The following is a 23271-nucleotide window of genomic DNA, read 5'->3' as shown; positions in this document are numbered from 1 at the left end:
AGGGAGCTGCTATGACGCCAATGAAGATCCTCTCTACATATTGTTAGCATATTCAACCTCCAGACCCCTTGGATGCAAAAAGAATGGTGCAATTCGGTGATCCCTGCATATAAGTTATATCCCGAATTCAGAATAGTAATTCCTTGTGTTCTCATGTGAAATTGTTTTTATTATGCTTAGGTTCTGCAGATTTCTGGAACCTATTTTTTACATGACAACATGATACACGCAGTAGATTTAGTCAATCATCATTTGGACGGAAATTGCAACAGCACTTCCAAGTAATCGCCTTGATACCGGTGTGGCATTAATAACAGTACGCAGCACCATTTGCATCTTGACAGCGCTGGTGAGTGCCACAGTGGGCCGCGATTTCCCAAACCTTTGAAATATCGCACACAAGAATGGCGACACCATGACCACTTTGAGAACAGGTATATGTCCCTGGTTGGCATTCCACGTTCTGTGCGGTGCAAGCAGTTGCAAAATAAGCCATGAATATTATCGTGAAGTGCATGTCGACCTCTATTCTTATGCACCTGAGCTTGATTTGGAAAGTCTCAGTTAGACGTAGGCGGAAATGTCCCTAGAGACGGGATATCACGTACTTAGCTTGGCGATAATAACACCCAATGCCCAAAAGAGAAGGTTGGATTGCGGGATGACTGACTTTTATATGAGTGGCTCTCCACGGCAACGAGTGTCTTGTTTTTTACTTACCTGCAGACTGGAGGACTGTGACCGAGAGAAGGAACAGATTCCAAGCCTACTTAAGAGCTTAAATTTGGCTCAACAATCTCCCGAAAATGGCATTAATATAGTATTTATATTCACGCCAAGAATTTTCCTTTGTGATAGCAACTTCAGCTTTGCGAGTTCACTCTCTCAGGGCTCCTTGATACGATCCTCAAGGTGAATGGGCATAATCTAATAATAGTAGGCGCTGAAACAATGAGTTCATCAAAATATGTACTCAAAGAAAGAACTCTAAGGCCTAATATACCCATAGTATCATCTAGATATTCACAAGCTTAAGGCTGAAGTATATCATATCATATTATATAGTTTGTCACATTTGATAAGAGTATAGTTGTAAAAAGGTAGATTGCATCTATAAATCGTAGACTCTGATAGGCAATACAACTGACCATAGTGAAACCTCGACATAATCGAAGGAAACATGAGCAGGCGTTTGATTTTGAATTATCAAAGAATCAAGTGGAATATTTTTTAGAAACAATGAATCCTTTCTACAGAGAAATTTGGCATGAAGAAAATAGCCCAGCGCACGTGTATCGTCAAGATGGCAATTTGATTGATGTATCCCCCAGAAACGCTTTGCTGCTCCATGAAGAATTTGTTGAATATGACTGACTATCTTCCATTGTCGGTGTAGAGTGACACGATCAACAGTTATTATAGTTTGAGTTCGCATACAACCATCCAGTCAGTCGATTAGCAATGTCGTTCACGTACGAGTCAGTGGCTCCTTCACCATTGTTCAAGTTCGAGCTGTCCACTGATCCTGAGTTATAGCATCGAGCGGCCTGCATATTTTAGCAACTGACATTTTCATGTTCTATGATGCTTCAGGGCACAAAATGCTTACTTCGTAGATATTTCCATATTGATTGATACATTGTACCAGGCCATCGCCATCAGCCGTCCCTTGAGTACCGTCAATAATCATCTGCGTTATGCTTGCCTGCTGATTCGAATCGCTAGCTGAATTGCCAATGAAAGTTACCCCCCCATCAGATTGCATTAGACCTGGATTGTCTGGCTGTGAAGGGTCCGGATTAGTCGATGCGCACACATTGACACATCCAGAAGACTATAAAGTGCAAGATCAGTACGTCATCTCCAGATTTGCCCTATCTCCAATTCGTTGCTAAACTCACTTCTTGTAGGATTGTAGCGAGAATAAAGCGATGATCAACCAACGAGGCTTCTGCAACCTGCTGAATAGCATTCCAGATCAAGCCAATTTGTTCACCGGTGTCCCCATCGCCAAATGCTCCAGCTCCATCTGAGCATGATCCCACACCAAGATCGGAACAAGATGTTGACATTGCAGACTTGGAATAATTCCACATGGCATCAAACTCGACCCATTGCGATGAAGGAGGAAAGTTTTCCCAACCACCGTAATAGCAATCTATGTTGGAAATTGTCAATAGAGCTTGATAAGCATGAAAGAGAAGGCAGCTTACTATACTGGTCAGTACCGGCATTACCAGTACCGTCATAGATGTTACCATTGTCATAATTTCCAGCACCAGTCGTGAAAGCTTCTGACGAGGTTACTTGCTGGCTAGAAGGGTCGGATACCAGCTCATGGGGTGCGCCATCTTGTATATCCTTCTGATAAGAAATTAGTGACCATCTGCCTAGGTGAGTAATAAGTAGAATGAAGATAACATACTCCTGGAGCTGCCAGCGCATACGCGGCTAATATCGTCGAAGAAGCAATGACTTTGAAAAACATGTTTAATATGGTTTTGAGGTAGATTTGACAAGTCTAAGTCACTCTGTGTGTGTGAGGAAGCGGATGTGAAGAAGAGGCTTCGCCTTCGTTTTATAGTTTCATATCATGCAACACATTGAGTCTCATACTCGGGTTACTTTCATGTTTTTCCCATAGGGAACAGGCGAGCCATGCAACTCTGACACGATCTGTAGTCATACACATGTCTGGATCTGGAAACTGGAGCCAATACCACGATGTTTACGAGTGCCATCAATCAGCTGAACCCCAAGTGGATACTTTAGCTTCATAGAAAGTGTCCAATATCTTTTCGAGACTTGAGATATCTGCTGCCTTGCGAAGTAATCTACTAGGTGACCCAATTTAGCTTATCGACATGTTGTCCATTTACGTGAGGTCAAGTTTTTACCAACTACCTTTTCGGGAAGGAGATTGTAAAATTCAGTCAAGAACCGGGGACTATTATTCTTATAGGTATACACCTCTTGTTGTATAGAGTGGAGTGTTACAGTCGCTAGTAAATGGTGGCTAATCGCAAAGACAAGATGTCCAACAAACCCTGGCCGAGATCAGGTTCCGATTCGAAGTTCTAGGTATAAGAGATTAACGACGAGTAGCCCAGAAAATGCAATTGAATTCCGTCGTTAAGCTTTTTTCGATCTTGACTATTTATCAGGGATCTTGATTTTGACGTAAATCCGTTAGCCATGTTTACTACGTAGTACATTCAATTAGTCTTGGCCCCCAATGCTACCAATGTACCGTAACAGGAATATGCCCTTTAATGTGGAAAGTGTTTTCGCAATATAAGGTTGCGCCCTTTGTAATATTTAACACGCCGTAACTCAGCCCTCCGCTTCAAGGTCCGACTTAATATGATGTTGTTTACGACGACGAATTTTTGGATCTTAACCTTAGCCCTAAGATACTGTACCCCGGGAAGAAAGGGCTACAGAAATCTAGGAAATATCACTGTAAGAGCTATTAACGCAATATGCCAATTGCTGCCGAAAATGTCGGAATTCTCCATGGTTTCTTATCAGTCTTCGTGGTTTCCATTTATAATTTAGCGCGAGAACTGCATTACATGCGAGACAAATTCAAATCAAGGGCTCCATACCAAAAAACACATGTCCGGAACGAGTATGACCTTCGAATTACCTGCGTTCTCACCAATCATTTCACCCGCTTTGCGCAAGTTCCTGCCGATCTAACCGTCCAAGAGCCGCCTTCAAGGTGACTTGCAAGATGGCAACGATATACCAGCTACCATCCATTAAACTAGAAAAGGACAAGTGACCCTCGCACAACAGGCCGACACAAGTTCACCGTTCTGTCCAACGGATGAATGGGATAAGGAACATCCGTGTCGAATACTGTGGCGCAATCTGGACGTGCGGACATGGAACTCGTGCGGAGTAAGACCTAGCGAGGTATATTTAAGTCTTAATTTTAGTTACTACCTTAGAAACTTTTGAGCACAGCCAACGCCCACGAAAATTTTTACAGCACCTATGATACTTTACCTTTTCTCGTCAACAGCATACTATAAGCACTCTAGCGTCATATGAAAAGATGTGAGGTAGTTTGATCAGGTCGAAAGAATGTACGGAGCGCAGTTGACAATCACAAAGCGTCGCGTAGGACAATCTCGAGTTGACGCAAAACACTAGAGTAGGGAACACGGTGGCCGCGCCAACAACTTACTGAAGAGTTTCCGTTTAAAAGCATGGGCCTCGGCAATGTAAGCTTCTTGACGGGTGAAGTCAATATGAAAATGTGAGCTGGTGCTGGATTGTACCTTGGCGCCATGTAGCTTGATATGAGGATGGGTTACAATATACTGTAGAAATCGAGCCCATACCGCAATTTGGCGTATTTCAAGTTGGTGATTTGGTAAATGCCGTCTGGAGAGTTTCATCAGAAAATATATGTCCAAAATGCTAAATTTCTGGACTGTGATTAAACGCACCAGGCTCATTTCGGTGTCCCATCACAGATAACTTACTAGAGCCTCTTCAGCCAGGTTCTTACTTTTTAGGAAGTAGAATACTTAATGGTCATCTAAGTCAATTTCTCTTCTTCTGATGCTTTAGAACACTATTATACACTGAAAGCTATGCACATCGATTTTGAAGTCTCACAACGGGCATCAATGAACTGAACAAATTTCAATGTGATGGCCCATCCAACCGCTAATCAACTCCACATCTTATATACAAAAACTGTATGTAGTTGCTCGATGCAGCGCATGATTTAATTCGCACGTGATTCACTGGCACTATCTTCATGGGGCGCTGTTATCTCTATGAGTCGAGACTCGGTTGAGTACCTATAATGAATAGTATCGACTAAATAATGGAAATGCTCTTGCACCACTTTCAGATATGAATTCAAGGACATCACCCTTTAGAAATGGTATCAATCAGATCAATGACCTCTATAACATGGGTAGATTTGGAGCATTTTATTCCCACATTCTAACGCTACGAGATGGCCATTGTCCATTGTTCGTTGAAATTATTTTAGGCTATATTTTGTTATTGACCCATTCTCTTCCCCGAAAAAATTAATTGGCTGAAAATATAGTCGTCATACTCTTTAGCAATTGAGGATCCACCTCGAGTTTCGTAACTTCGAGGCCAGTATTCATCTTTCAGTTTCCACACAGCCCTCATAATGACCACACAATCAAGAAAACCCATTAATATGCAGCGCCTTCGATGCCTCTCCTACGTCCCCTAAATCTTAAATGGAAAGCCAGATGCTTGGCCTGTTAAGATGTGGCAAATTGGTACTTCAACTTTTCAATCGAGCATATGATATTAGATTCTGCAACCTACCAGCAGAAAGCGACATTATCTTCGTCTGCGAAAATTTCTCGGGAAGAGCTACTGTACCCTTTGAGGATCGGGAAAATACAGAAGTTGGGCCCAGGAATATCCCATATATCTATCTCGCGGGATTGAGTCCTTCTGTGATGTTGCGACACGTTCCGCTGTCCTACTTTGTCTAGACATAAATTAATGCTCTATAGGCGATCGGGGGCTTATCACGCAATAAAGAGCAGCGAAGTCTCCTCAAATATTGCCAAATTTAAATTTTTTTAACCATCTTTCTCGAAATATAGGAAAAGACTTATTGCGACCCATGACTAAATCCCCCTCCACCAACGGATATGGTTAGGATATTGGTGTTTTTAAAGTGGAAGATCGAATGGGCAATGTGTGTTATTTTTGAACGTCATTAGAATGACGTAGACTTATTACAGGGGGATTATAAAATATGTTTTGCATCAAGGTAAACCGTCAATATTAACAATTTGACAATATCTTTTTTATGCTGTAGTCTAGGACTACCTAATAGAATATTGAGATGCGACTTCCGACTTCTACATTCTATTATAACGACAAAAAGAGCTCTTATCATGAAAGCGACCTCAAAATAAACGGATTTTACCTGGCCCTATATCAGGGAAGTCTCCTTAGTGATACCCTGAAAGTTGAAAAAAGAAATTGAACAATATGAAACCGAATAGACTGGGGCAAGACAGGCGCCCTTTGCTAGTGCCTGACAATCACATCGTGCTACATATCTTAGTGGTTTTTTGTTAAGATAAGCAATAAATTACTACTTCGGATTTGAGGCATATAGTTTGTACGTAGTGGCGACTAGGTGTCTCTATTTTGTTTGTTCAATTTCGTTTCGTTTAATCGAAGTACTCTAGATATCCTGACCGTCCATATCAAGATTTGTGAAGGTCGGGTGACGTTGTTGGGGTAGTTATTTATTTCATGGTTTCTCATTACTCATCATATGTAAATAAGTGCTGTCCAAATTTCTTTTTGTCGATCAGCTTTTGCGGCTCACCAATGCTACCGGGACCTAGGTCTCTGTACGATACGTATTACTCGCCAACCATGGAAGCTAGCGGCGTCCTGGCATTAGTTACCACTTGTTAGCTGCTGCATTGGCGTACAAATGGGGCATGGAATGTCAAACATCACAACGGCTCATCTAGCAGCGGCTTATCTACATCGGGGACAAGAAATAGGAGCCGATCATGCTAGATCATGCTAAAGAGATCGACAGATACCTTGATCAGAGTTGTATTGTATGGTTGTTATCTGATGCCATACCGAATCTCGACATACGATCGACTACTAAAAAATGACGGGATCTTGGGGGCTATAATTATGGTTGCATTCGTCAACATTCGTAGATAGTTTCACACTTTCCAGACTTTATAAAGTTGATTTCCTCTTCCAAAGCCAACGAAAAATCTAGTAAGATCAGAATAAAAGATTCTTTCTCATTTGATCATGAAGATCTATTTATCGCTTATAGCCTCAACGGCGAGCCTAGCTACTGCCGGTATTCTTCCCCGTTACTTTCTTCGTTTTACTGTCAATTGAATAAATGCTGACTTCGTTCTACTGTACATCAGTCCAAGCCACTGGCAGCGCGTTCACTCAGTTTACACTCGTTGTTTCCGCATCAGACACCAGTATCAACGGGACAGCCTTGGTCGCCACCAACAATAACGAGATTGATATTATGGGGACACTCGAGCCCGTACAAGAGAACGAATTGCCATCCATCTTTTACTTTGATTCCTCAACCGGTCGTCTGGTCACGGACTCTGCTCTAAGTAACGAGGAGCGATTCGCTTACACCCTTTACGGCAATTATACGAGCAGTTTGCGTTTCGACATCGGATCAAACATTAGTGGGGATATAGCTTATCCCATTTTCACGGTTTCCGATGATGGAAGAGTCATTCCTCCGGGTAATTTAACTTGGGCATGGTGTCCAGATGAGTTCAATGTCGGAAATGGCTACTACCTGCCAGGTAGCATAACTCTGGGCGACATTGCTGAAGGATGTGAGGCAATTAATGGGCTGACAGCGGTGGATGCTGCAGTTTAGAATAGACTCAAGTGAATTCGTTTCAGTGACAGCAGACAAGATATTTCATTTCAAGGAAAAAGTCTAATGAGTGTGGAGGTGTTGAGAGATTTTTACATATTCTTATCGGGTTTTTAAGAGCGGGGCTATGAACTGTCGTTATTTCTGGACAGCCATCTATGAGCATTTCTACTGATCGAATAATTTATGAGTCATGGAAAAACAAGGTTGTCAAGGAGTTGTGATTCTCTCTACCAAATGACGAAAGACGGACGTATACAACGCAGGCAACCCTGGAACCTTGAATTTTGCCGTATCATGAGATTCCAGGACTTGGCCTCGTTTGTACTGTGTTCCCTACACATATTTGCTGCAATATACTCATGAAAATTACTGCACTATAGCAGCCCACGCCGGGAATAGGTCTGGTGTTGCGGCTCCTAAACAAGGAGCCATTTCTGGGTCGCCTTTTTGCATAGCAGACTTGTAAGCTGGGCGATCTCCAACACGCTGTAACCATGAAAGGATACCTTCGTAACCCGTAAGATCAATAGGATAATAAAGCCTCATTGTCGTCACGGAAACGACTGTCATGATATCCGCTGCTGTAAACTGGTCTCCCGCCAACCAGGTCACCCGATTGAGCCGATCATTGAGCATATTCAAGACTGCCTTCACTTTGGCATTTACGCTTTTTTGTATGGGGTTTTCAGGTGCCAACTTCAACTGCCCAACAAGCAGAGCTCTGAATATGGCGCCCTGCAAATTGGTGTTGGACTGGTGAAACCAGTAAAGGTAATGGGTGTAATCTTTATGAGACGGAGGTAAAATCAGTCGCCCGTCTCCATGTTTATGAATGATGTACTCGACAATCGCCGCGCTTTCACCCAAAGTAAGGGGGTTGGAAGGATCGAAAGTAGAGTCCGTGATTACCGGGGCGCCGCCCATGGGAGTGAGCGCTTTCAGCTCAGGCGGAGCAAATACAGGGTTTCGATTGTACCGTTTCAACTCGTAATAGATCCCAAGTTCTTCGCAGAGCCAGATAATGCGCTCACTTTGGCTGCACTCGAGATGATGTACAGTCAACATGGCGGCGGCGGGTGAAGGTGGGAAGCTTGAAATCAATAAATGAGACAGACCTCTTCGTGTATGTTATAGCAGGTTGACTTCGATTTGATCGAAATTTGAACTACAGGTAGAGAAACATACTTTATATAAGAATCGACAAAGGACTCCTGTGCCTTCTGACCTCTGTACTATCTAGTTGCGGAACCGCTTGGGAACCGCTACGGAGCCGTCACGGATCTCCGCGATGGCTGGAAAGATTACTAAGAACACATTTCTAGACGGCCTTTTCATCCTATTCGAGGATAATGACTGTTTACTGTACTTTAACTAACAATCCGTGAAAATCCTTAGCCATGTGTGAATCCGGAGCGTTGTTGGCGACAATCGTTATGATGAATTCTGGTACCTCTAAGGCTAAGCGACTCGCAAAGCTTTAGTTAGATCAAGCGCCCGGCGATAATTGCTCCTACGGATTATAAGCTCACGTCGGACTACATTATACTCGCATATCGGTCGGTTATGATAGTGTAAAGTCTGATAGGTGATTACTTGCTGGAATCCAACGAGACTGATGGTGGAGGCACTCGCCGGCAGCGGGGATCTACTGTAGTGGAGGCGGAAGTAGCAGGTGGGGAAACAAACGTATTCTCAGTGGGCGGACTGGTCTAAGATAGGGTCAAATTATTGCTATTCTTACACTTTAACAAGAAGATGAAGTTTTTTAGCTTCAACATTACAGAGAGCAAGGATGTTTGTTCAAAGGTGTTATTAGGAGGACAAAAGAGAGGTAGAGAAGTAAAAAGAGAGACTGGATAAGGATACGAGACAAGAGGGAAGATGTCAGCCGCGGGAATTCAGCCCTAGGTGGATTCTGTTCAGCTGAGCTGTTATTTGTTGATGCCAATCTGAAAAGTGTTCTATTCGATAGATTACGTAGAAGTACTCAGGGGAAAATCGAGCAACTCATTAGGATCATCAACAGTCCAACACTCCATTATAAGATCTCCATGAGAAGCTACTAGCCTGCTCAGCGGAGACTGAATAGAGCGGGATCCTGCCACCGTTGATCTCATATCGAGTAGACAAGTGAGCACAGGTTTGATTGATAGCATCCAGTGGGCACCATCATGTGGGTTCTCGCTGTCCATGACACGTTGAAGCATATGATTAATACTCTTACTCAAAACAGCCACAATGGGCGCAAGACTCGCGTGATGTGAAATGAATGGTAACTTCATCCCCGAGTCGCCGGAGATGCTGATGGACGCATTTTCAGCTGACATATCAGCGATGTGTTTTGAAATCGCGATAACCGACGAAATTGCAGCCGACTCGTACTGTTTTCCTTTGCCTATTGCAAATTCTCCGATGTTGGTTCCTTGTCGTAAGTAACTGCAACGTACTCGCTCAATTGACTCGGCTAGAGTCAGGGTCCCTAGGCTCCAAAACAGAACCAGATAACCTGGTTGCGTTGATTTCAATATGACATATCATGGATTATGACGGGGAGCTAGAAACGTACCAAAAGACAGTCTGGATGGTGAGGACAGGGCTTGAAAGTCAGCCATGCATCGGTTAAGGAAGTCATCATATGTATGATTGAACTCCTCGACGAAGCCTATTGCATAGTCCAAAGTACCGTCTAGCTGAGGTGAATCTTCAGTGGATGCAATATCACGTACAAACTGCTTAACTTTAGCAGTCTGCCTTAATATCCGGTAAATGAGAAGAACGGCTCGCTGGCAGACAAACGGTATATCCGCATCCACCAAATTGTCTACAGGCTGRGGGGTGAGTCGCAAGCCAGTCGCTATTGTAGAGTATCAGCCCATGAAACACCCAGCTAATCATTAGAACTTACCAGATAAGTTAAGCGGATTTTCGGTGAGTATAAGATCCCGTTCGGTAAGTAAGGCAGCAAAAGTATCCTTGATATATGCAAACCATTGAAAGGCTTTGACAGAGGACTGAAGCAGGTTCCGGTAAGTCGAGGTGCTGCTCAACAGCTTAGTATACTCGTCCACCATACTTTTAAGATCCTCGAACTGATGGAGACATCGATCGAGAATATTATTCAATTGACCTGCGACCTCTTTGGCCTCTTCTGGAGCAACACAGGTGTGGAAGAGAATCATTGCATATACACGCGTAAAAGAGCAGCCAGGTGTAGCATTCAGAATTAGAGACCGTGCTTTGAACCACGAGCTGGCAAATGCATGAAGGTCCTCTGTAGAGGAGCCATCTGATCTATGAATTATTGGAAATGATGTGTCTTTCTCGCGTGACCCTTCTACTGCCCATTGAAGTGCAAAAACTTGCTGGGCTGCTATCAGCATACGTTCATCTTCTGCCTTACTTCGCCGATCCAGTTTGTTCCCATAAAAGTGCCCAAAGTGATCCAAGAATTTGGCCAAGCCAACGAATGTGATTTTGATCGTATCCTCAAGCGGTGTGTCTTGCTTTAAACCTTCTTCATGAATCTGTTTCAGAGCTGGCAAACTTTGCAACGTGCTCATAGTAGGAGAGTCTGTTTTCCTTGGACCGGGAAGCTCGTTTAAAGGGCGGTTGTCTTCGATTACCAGCGATACATCCTCTAAATCAAATTTATATCTATGAGTTGGACCGAATGGATTGCATTCGTATTCCAGATATCTTGACTCCATTCCATGCATCATGGCGGCATAAGTATGGTAAAGACATGTTCCTAGCGACCTTGCTGTGAAGGTCGAGTTGAGCAGTTGTGTTGGGCTTCCCTTCCAAGAGGCGAAAAGCTGGGCTCGTTCGATTTGTTTTCTAGGGCCAGAATAATTCGAATTTTTCGGCTTAGGACTAACTTGCAACGTATAGTCACTACTTCTACCATTTGTGTCCAAGATCGACGATTGAGCACATCCAGCCATCGTCAGATCTTGCCATTCTCGATCGAGACCTTCCAAATTGAGATATTCAGCCGCTATATCGTTGTTTAAGTCGTCAAACTCAATGGAAACATCTCCGTCATAAGGTTGAAGAACCGAAATCCAGTCCATGGTGTCAACGGGCTCTCCGATGGACATCAGCTCTGTCGATTGACTCTGATAGTTTTTATAATCGGAAGCAGTGGAATGACGTTTCCTCTTCTTCTGTTCCAAACGTGCTGAGATGTAGTCGAAAGTGCAATTGTAGCCCAGCTCCTTGCAGCGGAGACATACCAGTCCCGAACGACGAGTGGTTTCTTCATAGACACATTTGCGCTTCAATCGGCGACATGAGTCGCAACTAGAATATTGGCGCCGGGATGACATTCTATGTATATCATGCTTAATGAGCAGTTGCCAGTAGTAGCGCATGTGAAGTTACCGCGACCGTGAAGCTAACAAAATTCTTTAGATCGTGTCATTTCGCGTGTAGAACGCCAAGGCTTCCTTAGCATCCTAAGAAACCCACAGCATTAAACCCTCTATAGTTCGGGAGTCGAGCTAAACTGTCCGAGTCTAATCTTAACTAATCATGGACCAGGATCATGCCGGCAAATGCCGGAAACTGCGAATTGTCCAGACTGTCCAGATTGGCAGATTACAAATAACTTCGCAAAAACGGGCATTGGAATTTGATCAATTAACTATTTGTCTGAGTATTTTACTTCTCTTCGAAGGTGCCATGACTGAAAATCTTTTCTTCTGAACCTATACATCCATACATAAGTCAAGTCAAGCCGCATGCGTCAATTACGGCATGCTCGTATTCTCAAGGGTGCTTGTCGATATTGAATCGATGTTTGTTGTGCAGCCTTCACCGATGTTAATAACAGAGCTGGCCTGTCCGACACCGAGGCAAATACACTAGGTAAATATAGCTCATCATTACGGTAGAGCTAAAACAAAGCGTCTAAGATTATATTATACAGCGCTGTTTGGACTATCTATTATGTTGGCGGTATACTTGCTTCATTGAATACTTATGGCACCAACGAGCATTTCAACGATAATTGGTTCTGGAGAGCTACTTCGATCCTTCAAGCAGTGTTTCCCTTGTTACAGATACTTTTTTCCGGAGTCGCCACGGTAGGTCCATCTGCTTGGCGTACGTATGGCGGCTGTGAAATGAGATGCTATATACTTAGATGGCTCATTGCCAAAGGACGACAGAAGAAATTATCCGAACATTAGCCCGAACTTATCATCCACTTATTCATTTCGGTGTAAATGGTCGAACGATCGAAATGGAAAAAAAAGCCTCCACGGTCGAATGGAGAAGAGTTGGCGCAGACACCAGGGAACCGAAAGAGAACCCTTATCGCTATCTGCAATTGAGCATTTGCTCAATACAATATACGCGACTATCTCTAGTCCTACTATAGGAACCAAGGAATCTCGCTTACTTGTTCAGGGAATTGCTTTTGTCTCAAACTATCTGACGCTGACCTTGGACACGGTTGGTATGACAGACATTGACATTGAGATCTAGGAGCTGATGGACAGTGCCGGTGTCGCGATGATCATCTTGCCACGACCATAATTTTTGAAAAAGCTGATGTGGTAGTAATGGGTACATGTCCAATCAGTCGGGTGTAATTATGTGCAAATTCAGGTGTTAAACTAGATTATTTCTCAATTAATGTTTAGTCATGAAGAGTAAATCCCGTTGCGGTGCTCTGTTTACCTATCCACTTTCAAGGCTATTATTGACTTAGCTTGTAAGGAAAATTTACAGCGTGTAAAACTCCATTGGCTTTTTATACCTAACTGTTGCGTAACAGGTCGCGAACTATATTCTATTGTAAACAGTCAATATATCTTGTAAGGCGACTTTCAGTCCTAGATCCACACGGATAGCTTCAATGTTGAGGTTACGATATTCATATATCTTCTACCTTGGACATTAGGTAGGTAGCGCAAAGATGCACTATATGATATCGACAAGCCGTTCATGGCTCAAGGCGTGTTTACCAAATATTTATTGAATTATTTTGGTTGTATAAAAAAAAATGAATACCTTTTCCGTATTGCTAGTATTAGCATGATCAGAATGGCGATAAACATCCGGGTCGAGGTTTCTATTACGGATTCTCCTTTCTAGGTCTTAATCCATACTAAATTAAGCACTACTATGCTAACTCTGAGTTCTTGACAGTAGGTTCCTGGAAATAAAATTTAAAATTGAGCGACTATTTACTTGTCTTTTTTAACTGGCTCGTCTATTCTGCACTCGGAATATTCTGCTGCTTTGGGTAGGGTGGCTAGCTGATATGCGGAATGCCTGTACGTTCATAAGTTCATATTAATATGTTGTGGAAATTAGCTCACCTAGTCTCCTTGTACACGCGTACTGCTCGTATTTGGCGAATTTAGTTTGATGTCCGTGCTAGCACTTCCAAGTGCTTGTAATCCCTCATGCTAAGTGGTGAGTAAATCCTGGCCTCCATTACGGAGTATGAGCACAATTTATATGGAGTTCATGTATACTACCGTCCTACGTACTTCATTTACAATGACTATCGCATAGATGAATGCCCTAGGACATCGACTTATGCATGTACTAACAGACACCAAAGTGTGAAGAGTATATTCCTACTTGGTTTGGTCTTCTGCAAGCAGATCATTTCGGGGGTAGAGATTCATACATTAAATCATCATGATACTCTTTACACGTAGCACGAAGATCGTTGAACTTAATTATGAGCAGGATGGGTAGCATGGCCTCTTGAATACCCAGATTGAAGTTCACATAGTTCTTTCCCTTCGAAATGTCAGAAAGCAATTCAATTGCGAAACTTCTAAAGGTGGTTATGATAACCGAGCAGAATTTGAATCAACAAGAACTGATATACTTATGAGGAATGGTATAATAATAGGTAGCCCTGTTAGTAATTTTCATGATTGAGAGTAGCTTGCTGACTAGATCGGGGTTTAAAAAACAAACTCATGAACCGGATCGACATGATTTGCTGCTTATATTTGCCCGGAACGGCATCGAGACCATGCACATGCGCGCTTTGCAGGGGTCACATATCAACTATCAATTGGCCTGTAACTTGCTCGAGCACAATTTCCGTGGTGGAATCTGAGCTGCACCGTACGTCGTAACTCTGTCCGCCCTGCAGTATACTGAGCACACTGGCATGAAGAGTGCTAAAACTCGAAGAGGAGTCGCCGTTTTGGCAAGAAGACTTTGCCAATATGTTTATGTATAGGAAAGAACTACTACGCAATCAAAGTCGTCAGACGTCTAAAATTTCCTGACGTGTAAAGACGACGTCTTGCTCAAGTGCGTATCCATTCTAGTGTGGGACGAAGCCCTTGTTTCAATCTTGACCGATAGCGGGGACGATATGGCTGCACTCAGTAGCTCGCTTCGAGCGCCTCGGAATCTTTCGTCTTCTCCACTAACACGAACTATCGCCAGCCACCCGTCACCAGCGTCAGCTTTTCTTCCAATGAGGTGGCTTCGGGTATTGTACGTAACGCCAGGCCGGATCGACAGCATGAAAATTGGAAATAGATAGTAATCAACCATCTTCCAGAGAGTCTAAAAATTGAGAAACAGATCAAGTCTTGAACCGTCCGCAGAGGGGGCGGGGTGGATCAGCGGGTTGGCCAGCAACTATAACTGTATCGTCAAGACGAACCCCAGCATCCGACGCCAGCCAAACTCATCAGTCGATGTCGGAAACTCTGATCTTGGGCTTCTAGACTCTACACTGGCCCCACTTAGACCGGGCTGGCTCTGAGCCTGTGTTAACTGACACGCGTTGTTGACCTCCACGTCCTACCTCTTTGCGTCAAAATACAATGCAGCGGCACAGGTCAGTGGTCACTAATTCATTCATTCATACCCTTGTCATTCTTGCAGCACCCTTCTGAGTGTTTTGTAACCGATCAGCTTCAGTGACAAATACCTCCACCCATACATCGTCCACTCGCAAGTCCTTGGATTGGCTTGAGCCTAGCAAGCAGCTTTACATAGGCTCCAACTACTTGCATTGCGATGAACCTCGTACTTCTCCACTAGTCGGTCAATAATCTAAGCATGATTCTACAATATACAATTTCCAAATCGTTGGGATCGCCTTGTTGGGGTTGCTCTGTTTAACAAACAACGATGAAGGCATGACTACGACATTAAAAGATGTCAGTTCGAGTCAGATGTCTGGACTTGATGTCTCCTAGTGCGACAATGATTTGGGAGTCTCGTGAAAATGAACGAATGACGGTTTCATATGCGGGCCTTTTCTCCGCTTGGTTCGAGCGTCCTTGTACCCCTGCGTTCCAATTGAAACATTTCATTCGAGACTCGTCGTATGAAGCCGAGGACGAAGGAATCAGATGCATGTATGGTTCAGGCAGCCATTTACTACTGCGAGGTGTCTCAAATGCAGCACATTGTTACACTGAAAGAGAAAAATAGACAGGCTATGTTGCCTATGCTGTCCAATGGCTGATTGATAGCGAAAGGCGGCTTAGCTGAGTCCGAGAAAATCTGCAATCAGTGTTTTCGTCTCCACCTGGAAACTTTCCACACGAGCCATTCACCTCGTTCAATTGCATAGAGCTTTAGGTTGATTTCTTGGGAGCTCGGACCGTCATGCTGCAAGCCGTACTCCTCATTCTTCTCGTCGAAATTTGCGTGCGATATGATACAATGGGATCAGCAACAATTCTAACCAAGCTCGTGCATGGGTGATTCCAGTTTGAGACGTCAATGTTTGTAGATCCCTTGATTTTTCCAAATTTGATAATGAATCACGGATCTCATGGGCAGATGCTAGCTGTAATCGGGCGCTAGACATGAATCTCGCCACCATACGACAGGATTATGAACCATTGTAGTTCTAAGATACCTCGAAGTCGGAGTAGCCGGGTCGTTCTCTGCATTAGGAAGATTATCCAAGGGTCCACCGTGCATAGTGCATGAAGAGCTCGGAAGGTTAGCTTTGATGCAAACGACCGCCGGACCCTTGTATCCTAAGGAATAGCTTTAATAGACAGGCAGTACGCACATTAAATATCCAGAATATCTTTTTTTCAACACTTCCTTGCATACATCATATTGCGAAGCTGTTGGATGTTTTGTCTCAAGTGCTTCAAGTGCTGCAATAGAGTACCCGAAAGTGACCATCCTCTTCCCCCAAAGTTGGTTACCTCACCTAGGAAATACATGGTGGAAAACACATCAGAGCATCGCGTTGATCAAAATACTGTCAAACCCCCCAAGGTTTCTGTTCAACAAAAACCCAAGCCCCCAACTATCCCAATTTCACGCAATCTTTTTCCTTCAACAAACATGGCACCTTCTCTGCAAACCGAATCTACATTGAACCCTCTGTCACCCGGGGCGGGGGGACATTGGAGACGAATCTCTGGAGGTCTTCACGATTTTGACAGTGTCTCTAATGGCGCAGCCCGTTCGGTGGTCTCACGAAGGATCTCCAGAAAAGCAGCAGGTGCTGGAGAGTCATCAAACATCTCTAACGTGGTATATTCCCTGAAACGCAGAAGTGGTGACGAACTGGGAGTGACAACATCCTCCAAGCTGCTGAATGCAAATCACGCTACACTATTAGACTGGATCCGTCATCAGCGTATGAGTAAGATTCCCCCAGAGGGAAGCAGCTATGACAAGGTCCTCGCATGGGCTCAACTATTTGTCGAACGTTTGCACTCATTTGACCTTGCAATCGAGCACTTTGCGGGAGATAGCTACTTGGCTGCACAGTTGGCATACGGCTATTGTGCAATCTTGCTGGAGGTTTGCTTCCTATCTAACATTAGATCACACCGAGTTCAAGCTAATTCTACCTGGATAGCTTGGTGAAGAAAACTCTTCGGCACTCAGAATCTCTTTCGGATTTTTCTACAGCATATCCATGGTGCTAGTGAACCTCCTCGAGCGTACCGAGCTTTTCGCGGTGTCCCAAGAGATCAAAGAACAACTCGTCCTGGCATTGACCGACCTAGTTACACTTGTGGCCAGTGTATCGACATACTTCCATAAAGCTCTGCGTGGGCTGACAAAACCTTCCATATCCGTGAATATCTATGGCACTTTCTCGGGGCAGATTGAGAGTTTCCGTGGTCGGTGCGAGAAGATTTCTGAGGCAATGTGGAAACACCAACTCTTGAAAGATGACTTGGATGGGGAGCGTGGTGAGTTTCTGCAAATACCGTCTAGTAACAATCTGAGGACCATAGACGCGGCTAACAACATTCTTTTTCTAGTTTCCGAAATCAAATCCATCAGGCAGTGGTTGGCTCCAGAGGACCGTGTACTTGCAAATGTTGCCGAAAATACCTCGCACCTTGCCCATGACCGTGAAGAATTGACATGCCTGTGGTTGAGCCCTTATCTGACTCGTTTCCTAAAGAGTCAACAGCTCAAGGGTCTGTCAATTTCAGGTGCACCGGGCTCCGGAAAGACGGTTTTAGCTTCGGTCATTGTTGACCATTTACAACACCCTATCGGCGGTGTGGCATATAACACAATCTTTGTTCCAATTAGTAAGATATATTTTTCAATCTTCCATCAGCCAAACTGACTTATAACCCAACTTTCAGATGCTCGAGTCCCTGTGGAGGCAGAACCTCAGGCAGTGGTTAAGTCGATCCTTCGCCAGTTGTTTGAAAAACGAATCGGCAACACGCAATTATTCCAAATTCTTTCTAATGCCTACGATCGTAGTAAGAAGGCCGTTGGCATAGATGAATATGAGAAGATTCTTTGGGGTGCCTTAGACGCGTCCCTCGGATCCCCTCTCCGTGGAGCCAAGCCTGTCGTACTGGTCGTTGACGGCCTCGATGAAACCTCTGGCTCAGAGGCCATTTTGCTTCAGAGACTTCAAGAGGTCACACACAAGACAGCTAACTTCAAATTGATCGTTCTGGGCTCTCAGAGGTTCGAGGCATCAAGAGAACTCACCAGCATAAACATAACCTCGGAATTGATTTTTGACGACATTGCGGCCGTGGTTCGCAACGGGTACGAAACGTACCCAGTTTATACCAAGCTATCAGAGACTGAACAAGAAATCCTCATTGAGCAAATCACCCAGGCTGCCAATGGCTCTTTTCTCTGGGCTAAGCTTGCTTCCAAGCTCGCGCGCAATGCAGAAACCTCCGAAGCCTTGCAAAAGTCTGTCAATTCTTTAGCTACTTCAAAGTTCACCATTGTAGACTTCGTCGCGCAATTTATACAGTCTCCAGATCTCACGGAGGAAGTGAAAATTATGTTGGTTTGGCTAGCCACTGCTAATCGTCCCCTATCTCAGAGCGAACTCTCCACATTGCTCTCTGTTCAAATCGACAAGGCCACAGTCATAGATCGGAAGATCGACGTTTTGAAMCTCCTCAAGCCAGTAAATTCTCTAGTATACCTTGAGGATGGTTACGTCTATCTGCGACACGGTCAAGTTCGCTCGGCTATCATCGATGTCTTTTCAAAGGGCAAGCTTATTCCAAGCGTGAAGGATAGACATGCCGACTTGCTGAGAAGGCTTTTCATCTACTCCCGTTTTGCAATTACGGAAGATTCCGAGCCTTCATTGAGTTCTTTCGATCGTTTCGAAAAGTCGAAGCTTCTTGATAAATTCGTCCTTCTTGACTTTTCCTTGCGATACTGGTTCACACATCTCCGTCAGACGACAGCATTTACCACGGATGGAGAAAATGGGGTCAAAAAGGAATTTGGCAAGCTTTTCCCGACAAACACGACATTCTTTTTGCTGGAGCAGGCTGTTTGGGAACATAGACCCGTACCGACTCTCCTGTCATGGTACACGGCTGTCACGAAGCTGACGCGTAATATCCTCACACCCAACCACCTGGCAACACTACAGTCAATCCTAACACTTGCTCTGTTTTACCGCCAAATCAACCGCTATCCAGAGGCAGGCCAGTTGTTCTATGAGGCAACTTCTATCAGCCGCACGGTACTCAACTCACAGCACATCATTACCACGCAAGTTGCAAGTCTCTTCTTAGAAGTAACGGCCGAGAAAGTCACCGAGACCAAAACAGAGATTATGACTAGAAGGGAGGAAGTCCTTCTCCTACTAGTCGATGCCTACAAGGTTCATTATGGAGCGACCTCTGAAATTGTGATTTCAACACTTACTCAGTTGGTTGAACACTATCAGCTTATCAAGGAAGAGTCTAAGGCAAGAGAGATCATAATTTCTCTCAAGTCAGCTACTATACAGCAATATGGTGCAGACTCTCAAGAGGCTCGTGATATAGGTGGTAGCCTAAATGTACATCTCACTGGTCATGCTACCCAGATCGAGACGGATACTCAAACAACACTCCTCCTAGACATTGAGGAGAGGGATGAGCTTATTGAATCAGAAACCCAAGACTTCTGGTCTCTCTTGAAAAAAGCTGAAGAATATTCGTCCAAAGGTCATTTCCGTCTTGCTGAGCAGATATTCGTTCAAATTTGGCAACGCGCAAGCAGAGAATGTCGCATGCACTATTCTTCGGAGTGGGAAGAAAGAAAGTTCAAGGCTGTTTTGTCGTACTCTCAATTTTTGAAAACGCAGAAGCGGGAGTACGAGGCATCCTCATTACTCACGACGACGTGGCAAGAGTATGAACAGACAAGTGTGGCAACCGAGACCTCTGTTTCTTACATATCCGAAATGGCCAATGTCATGAAGACTGTCGGTTTAGCTAGTCTTGCTCTTTCAGTCTATAAGCGTGTTGCGCAATTCTACGAGAGCACTAGCCGAACCCAGACGTCTACATATAAAGAGATCCAGCAGAGCATTCAGATCACGTCGCAAGAGGTTATGAAGGTGGTGTCCTCATCATCCTCTGTCACTTCCGAATCCACGCTCGAGGAGATTGTATATGAAGCGTCGTCTTCTATCACCAAAGTCGATCAAACTTCGATTACAGCTGTCTCCTCTCTCTACGAGATGTACATCTCACAGCATCGCTGGCACGATAGTACTCGTTTGATCAAGCGAGTCCTGCATGGAATCTGGCCCAATCTTTTTGCTCCATCACTTCAAGATGTTACTCTTCCTGGCAAGCATGTCGATCACTGCATCGAGCTTGCCGAGAAGTTGAGTCAATGTTATCACGCTCGTCGTCGACTGGGAAAGGAAGAAGATATCCGTACAAGAATATATCGAGCAGTTCGATCCGATCGTCAAGTTGGAGACAAACTTCTTGATCGTGTCACAACGGAACTTCTACGCTTGTTCGAACGTACTTCTCAAACCGACAAAATCATTACTCTTCGCCAGGAATTACTGAGCGATTATATTGGTAAATATGGTCTTCACCATTCAATCGTGATTACCAATCTCTGGGCTCTGGCAGAGCTGACGCGTCCACGGCCTATCTTCGTCGACTATTACCGTCAAATTGTCACTGCCGTCAACAAAGACTCTGATATCAGTCTGCCAGACGCATTCGAACCTCTCGTCATTGTTGCCACAGAGTTGTGGACTCAAGGACGCTATTCTGATGCTGTGCACTACTACCAGATTCTATATAAGACCTTCCTTCAACAGCCTAAAGTCAACCCTAAATTCGAAGACCAGGAATTTGTCAAATCATTGTTCACGCGGTACACTTATTCTCTTCGGGCTCTACAGACAGATTTTGCTATCATTCATAAAATTACAGTCGATTACCAGGCTAAGGTTAAGGCTACTTTCGGTGCTACTGCGTCCATCACCATCCAAGCGACCTTGACATTGGCAAAAATCTGCCAAGAATCCAAGCGACTTGAAATTGAGGCAATTCATCTGTACGAGGAGCTACTGAAAATCAAGTCCGAGGAGATTGACTATCAGGAGATTACTGCAACACTCGATGCTATTTATGAGGAGCAGACTGCTATAGTAACTTCAACTGAATTAGAGTCAGTATCTTCGGCGCAGGTTGAACGTGCCGTATCCGTTCTCAAGCGTCGCATTACCACTATACGGAAGAGCCACGGGTGGGCCCACGAGGAATCTCTTTCTAAGATGCAAGAGATGGTCTCCTTCTACTCCAAGCGTAACGAGACTGAGACGGTTCTCAAGGAGTTGAAGGAGGCTACGGTACAGATACTGACAACAGAAACTTCCTCTACCAAACTTATCGCTAGTGCGTCGGCCATAGCTACAAGCTACATTGCATCCAATCAGATTCATAAGGCGACTGAGCTATCCCACGAAGTTTACCGACAGATTATCATGAAAGACAGCGCCAACGTCAAGTCTGTCAGCTTCGATGTGACGTCCAAAGAACGTCAAAGCTTAGTGTTCTTGGCCCAGCTTGAATACAGCTTGCGTCAAAACTCATCGGTCACGCTGAATGAGATTTTCTCAGCTTTGACTACCGAGTATATCTACTTCGAAGAGTATAGGGGTCAACTGAAATCAACAAGTACCACTCTGCAGAGTCTTACATTGACTGCTGCACGACTACATGCGTTCTTATTATCCCGAGAACGCCAGTCAATTGCTACGCAGGTGTATGAGGATTTCCTCAACTATTTCCTGAGTACAGAGGGAAAACGCATTAAGTTGACTGAGATATCTCAGGCCAGGATCTTCACCCTCACGTTACTCAACTACTTTAGCCTTCACGAGACTAAAAACTTCCTTCGTTCTGTCGGTATAGCAAGCCATGAGCAAACTCAACAGCTGATTGCCGCCAAGAGATACGATGTTGCTGCTGATCTTGCACTTGCTGCTTTCCGTTACATTTCTGCTCATGCAGAGTATCGTAGTGCGGCGATTTTGAAGTTTGTTTTCCAACTTGGCCTGACGGTTGCGGGACGCAACGCCGTACCACAATCCGATGAAGCTGCTCGTTCAAAGTTGTTAAAGATTTCCTCGGTGATCCTACAGGAGGCTTTCAAGGTTACCAAAGAGCTGAAAATCAATTTGACACAACTTAGTCTCGCTAATTTGAACAATATCATTGCTCTTCTCGGCGAACAGCAGGACTACGTGTCTTTGGCCTGGCTTCTGACGCTCCTTTGGAACAGTCGTGAGGCTCAACGTACGTGGCAGTCGTCCGTCACATTTGCTCTGGGACGTCGTTTTATTCTTGTACGCTACCTGGTGGGAGAGGTGTCGGGCGCACTTCGTCTCGCGGAAGATATTGTCTATAATTGTCGCCGCGTTCATGGACCTCGTCATCCTAGCACACTTGAGATGTCCATTCTCTTGTCTCAACTATATACCAGCGTCGCTCAGCGGTACCAGAGCCAGAAGTCCGGCCATGAGATTGCCCATCGCTACTACAAGAAGGCCGCGGCCGTTCACGAAAACATTCTACGTGTATTTAGCGATCCATCGTTTGCCGAACTTGAAGGTGGTGATATGAGCATGAGCATGGATGGATCCGCATATTCTCTCGAACTAGTCAATGTTGCGACCAGTAACTGGACGGAGGGTCAACATGTTCGTCAACACCTTGATCTTCTAAAACTCGCTGTTGAACGTTTGGGCGACTGGCCCAAAGATTACAGTGAGTTTGAACGTCTCAATGCCGATATCTTCCGCGAATTCAAAGAGGATCTCAATGGTGTTGAGGGTGTAGAGAAATGGACACCAAAGAAATTTGGATCCGGAAAGGCTGAGAGAAATGATGATTTGTTGGATACTAATATCAAGAGTTGGGAGATTGTGGAAACATCGGACACAAATGGATTCCATGCAGAGGAGGAGGAGGAACTGTAAATTGATCGTTCCAGAAGTCTTTATTTGCACTTTTCGATATCTTGCTTTATTTTCAAATATTCCCTACTTGTCCACGCACTTAATATCTCCTGACGACTGTGCTACCAGCTATCTAGGATGTGCCATATTTTACTTGTTTTCATTTTGA

General features: G+C 44.3%; 5 protein-coding genes across 5 annotated transcripts; 2 read left to right on the top strand and 3 right to left on the bottom strand.

The window, feature by feature from the left end:
• Positions 1–1406: 1406 nt before the first annotated feature.
• Positions 1407–2488, bottom strand: BHQ10_005028 (uncharacterized protein; the record flags this gene model as incomplete). Its single annotated transcript, XM_040877459.1, has 5 exons — positions 1407–1547; positions 1610–1834; positions 1902–2158; positions 2214–2364; positions 2426–2488. 5 exons carry the CDS (start codon positions 2486–2488, stop codon positions 1407–1409), a joined length of 837 nt encoding a protein of 278 aa, XP_040733532.1.
• Positions 2489–6907: 4419 nt separating this feature from the next.
• BHQ10_005027 (uncharacterized protein) lies at positions 6908–7417 on the top strand (the record flags this gene model as incomplete). Its single annotated transcript, XM_040877458.1, has 1 exon — positions 6908–7417. The coding sequence occupies one exon, from the start codon at positions 6908–6910 to the stop codon at positions 7415–7417; it is 510 nt and encodes a 169-aa protein (XP_040733531.1).
• Positions 7418–7786: 369 nt separating this feature from the next.
• BHQ10_005026 (uncharacterized protein) lies at positions 7787–8485 on the bottom strand (the record flags this gene model as incomplete). The annotated part of the gene is made up of 1 exon (XM_040877457.1): positions 7787–8485. One exon carries the CDS (start codon positions 8483–8485, stop codon positions 7787–7789), a length of 699 nt encoding a protein of 232 aa, XP_040733530.1.
• A 908-nt stretch (positions 8486–9393) lies between these two features.
• Positions 9394–11793, bottom strand: BHQ10_005025 (uncharacterized protein; the record flags this gene model as incomplete). The annotated part of the gene is made up of 3 exons (XM_040877456.1): positions 9394–9926; positions 9987–10274; positions 10326–11793. The coding sequence occupies 3 exons, from the start codon at positions 11791–11793 to the stop codon at positions 9394–9396; spliced, it is 2289 nt and encodes a 762-aa protein (XP_040733529.1).
• Positions 11794–16726: 4933 nt separating this feature from the next.
• On the top strand, positions 16727–23123 carry BHQ10_005024 (uncharacterized protein; the record flags this gene model as incomplete). The annotated part of the gene is made up of 4 exons (XM_040877455.1): positions 16727–17191; positions 17250–17589; positions 17662–17940; positions 17998–23123. 4 exons carry the CDS (start codon positions 16727–16729, stop codon positions 23121–23123), a joined length of 6210 nt encoding a protein of 2069 aa, XP_040733528.1.
• Positions 23124–23271: the final 148 nt, after the last annotated feature.

The sequence above is a fragment of the Talaromyces amestolkiae genome, assembly GCF_001896365.1.
Source record: "Talaromyces amestolkiae strain CIB chromosome Unknown scaffold8.1, whole genome shotgun sequence".
In the NCBI taxonomy this organism is placed as follows: domain Eukaryota; kingdom Fungi; phylum Ascomycota; class Eurotiomycetes; order Eurotiales; family Trichocomaceae; genus Talaromyces; species Talaromyces amestolkiae.
Note: the sequence above shows the minus strand (reverse complement) of the source record. Positions and strands in the feature narration are given on the sequence as shown.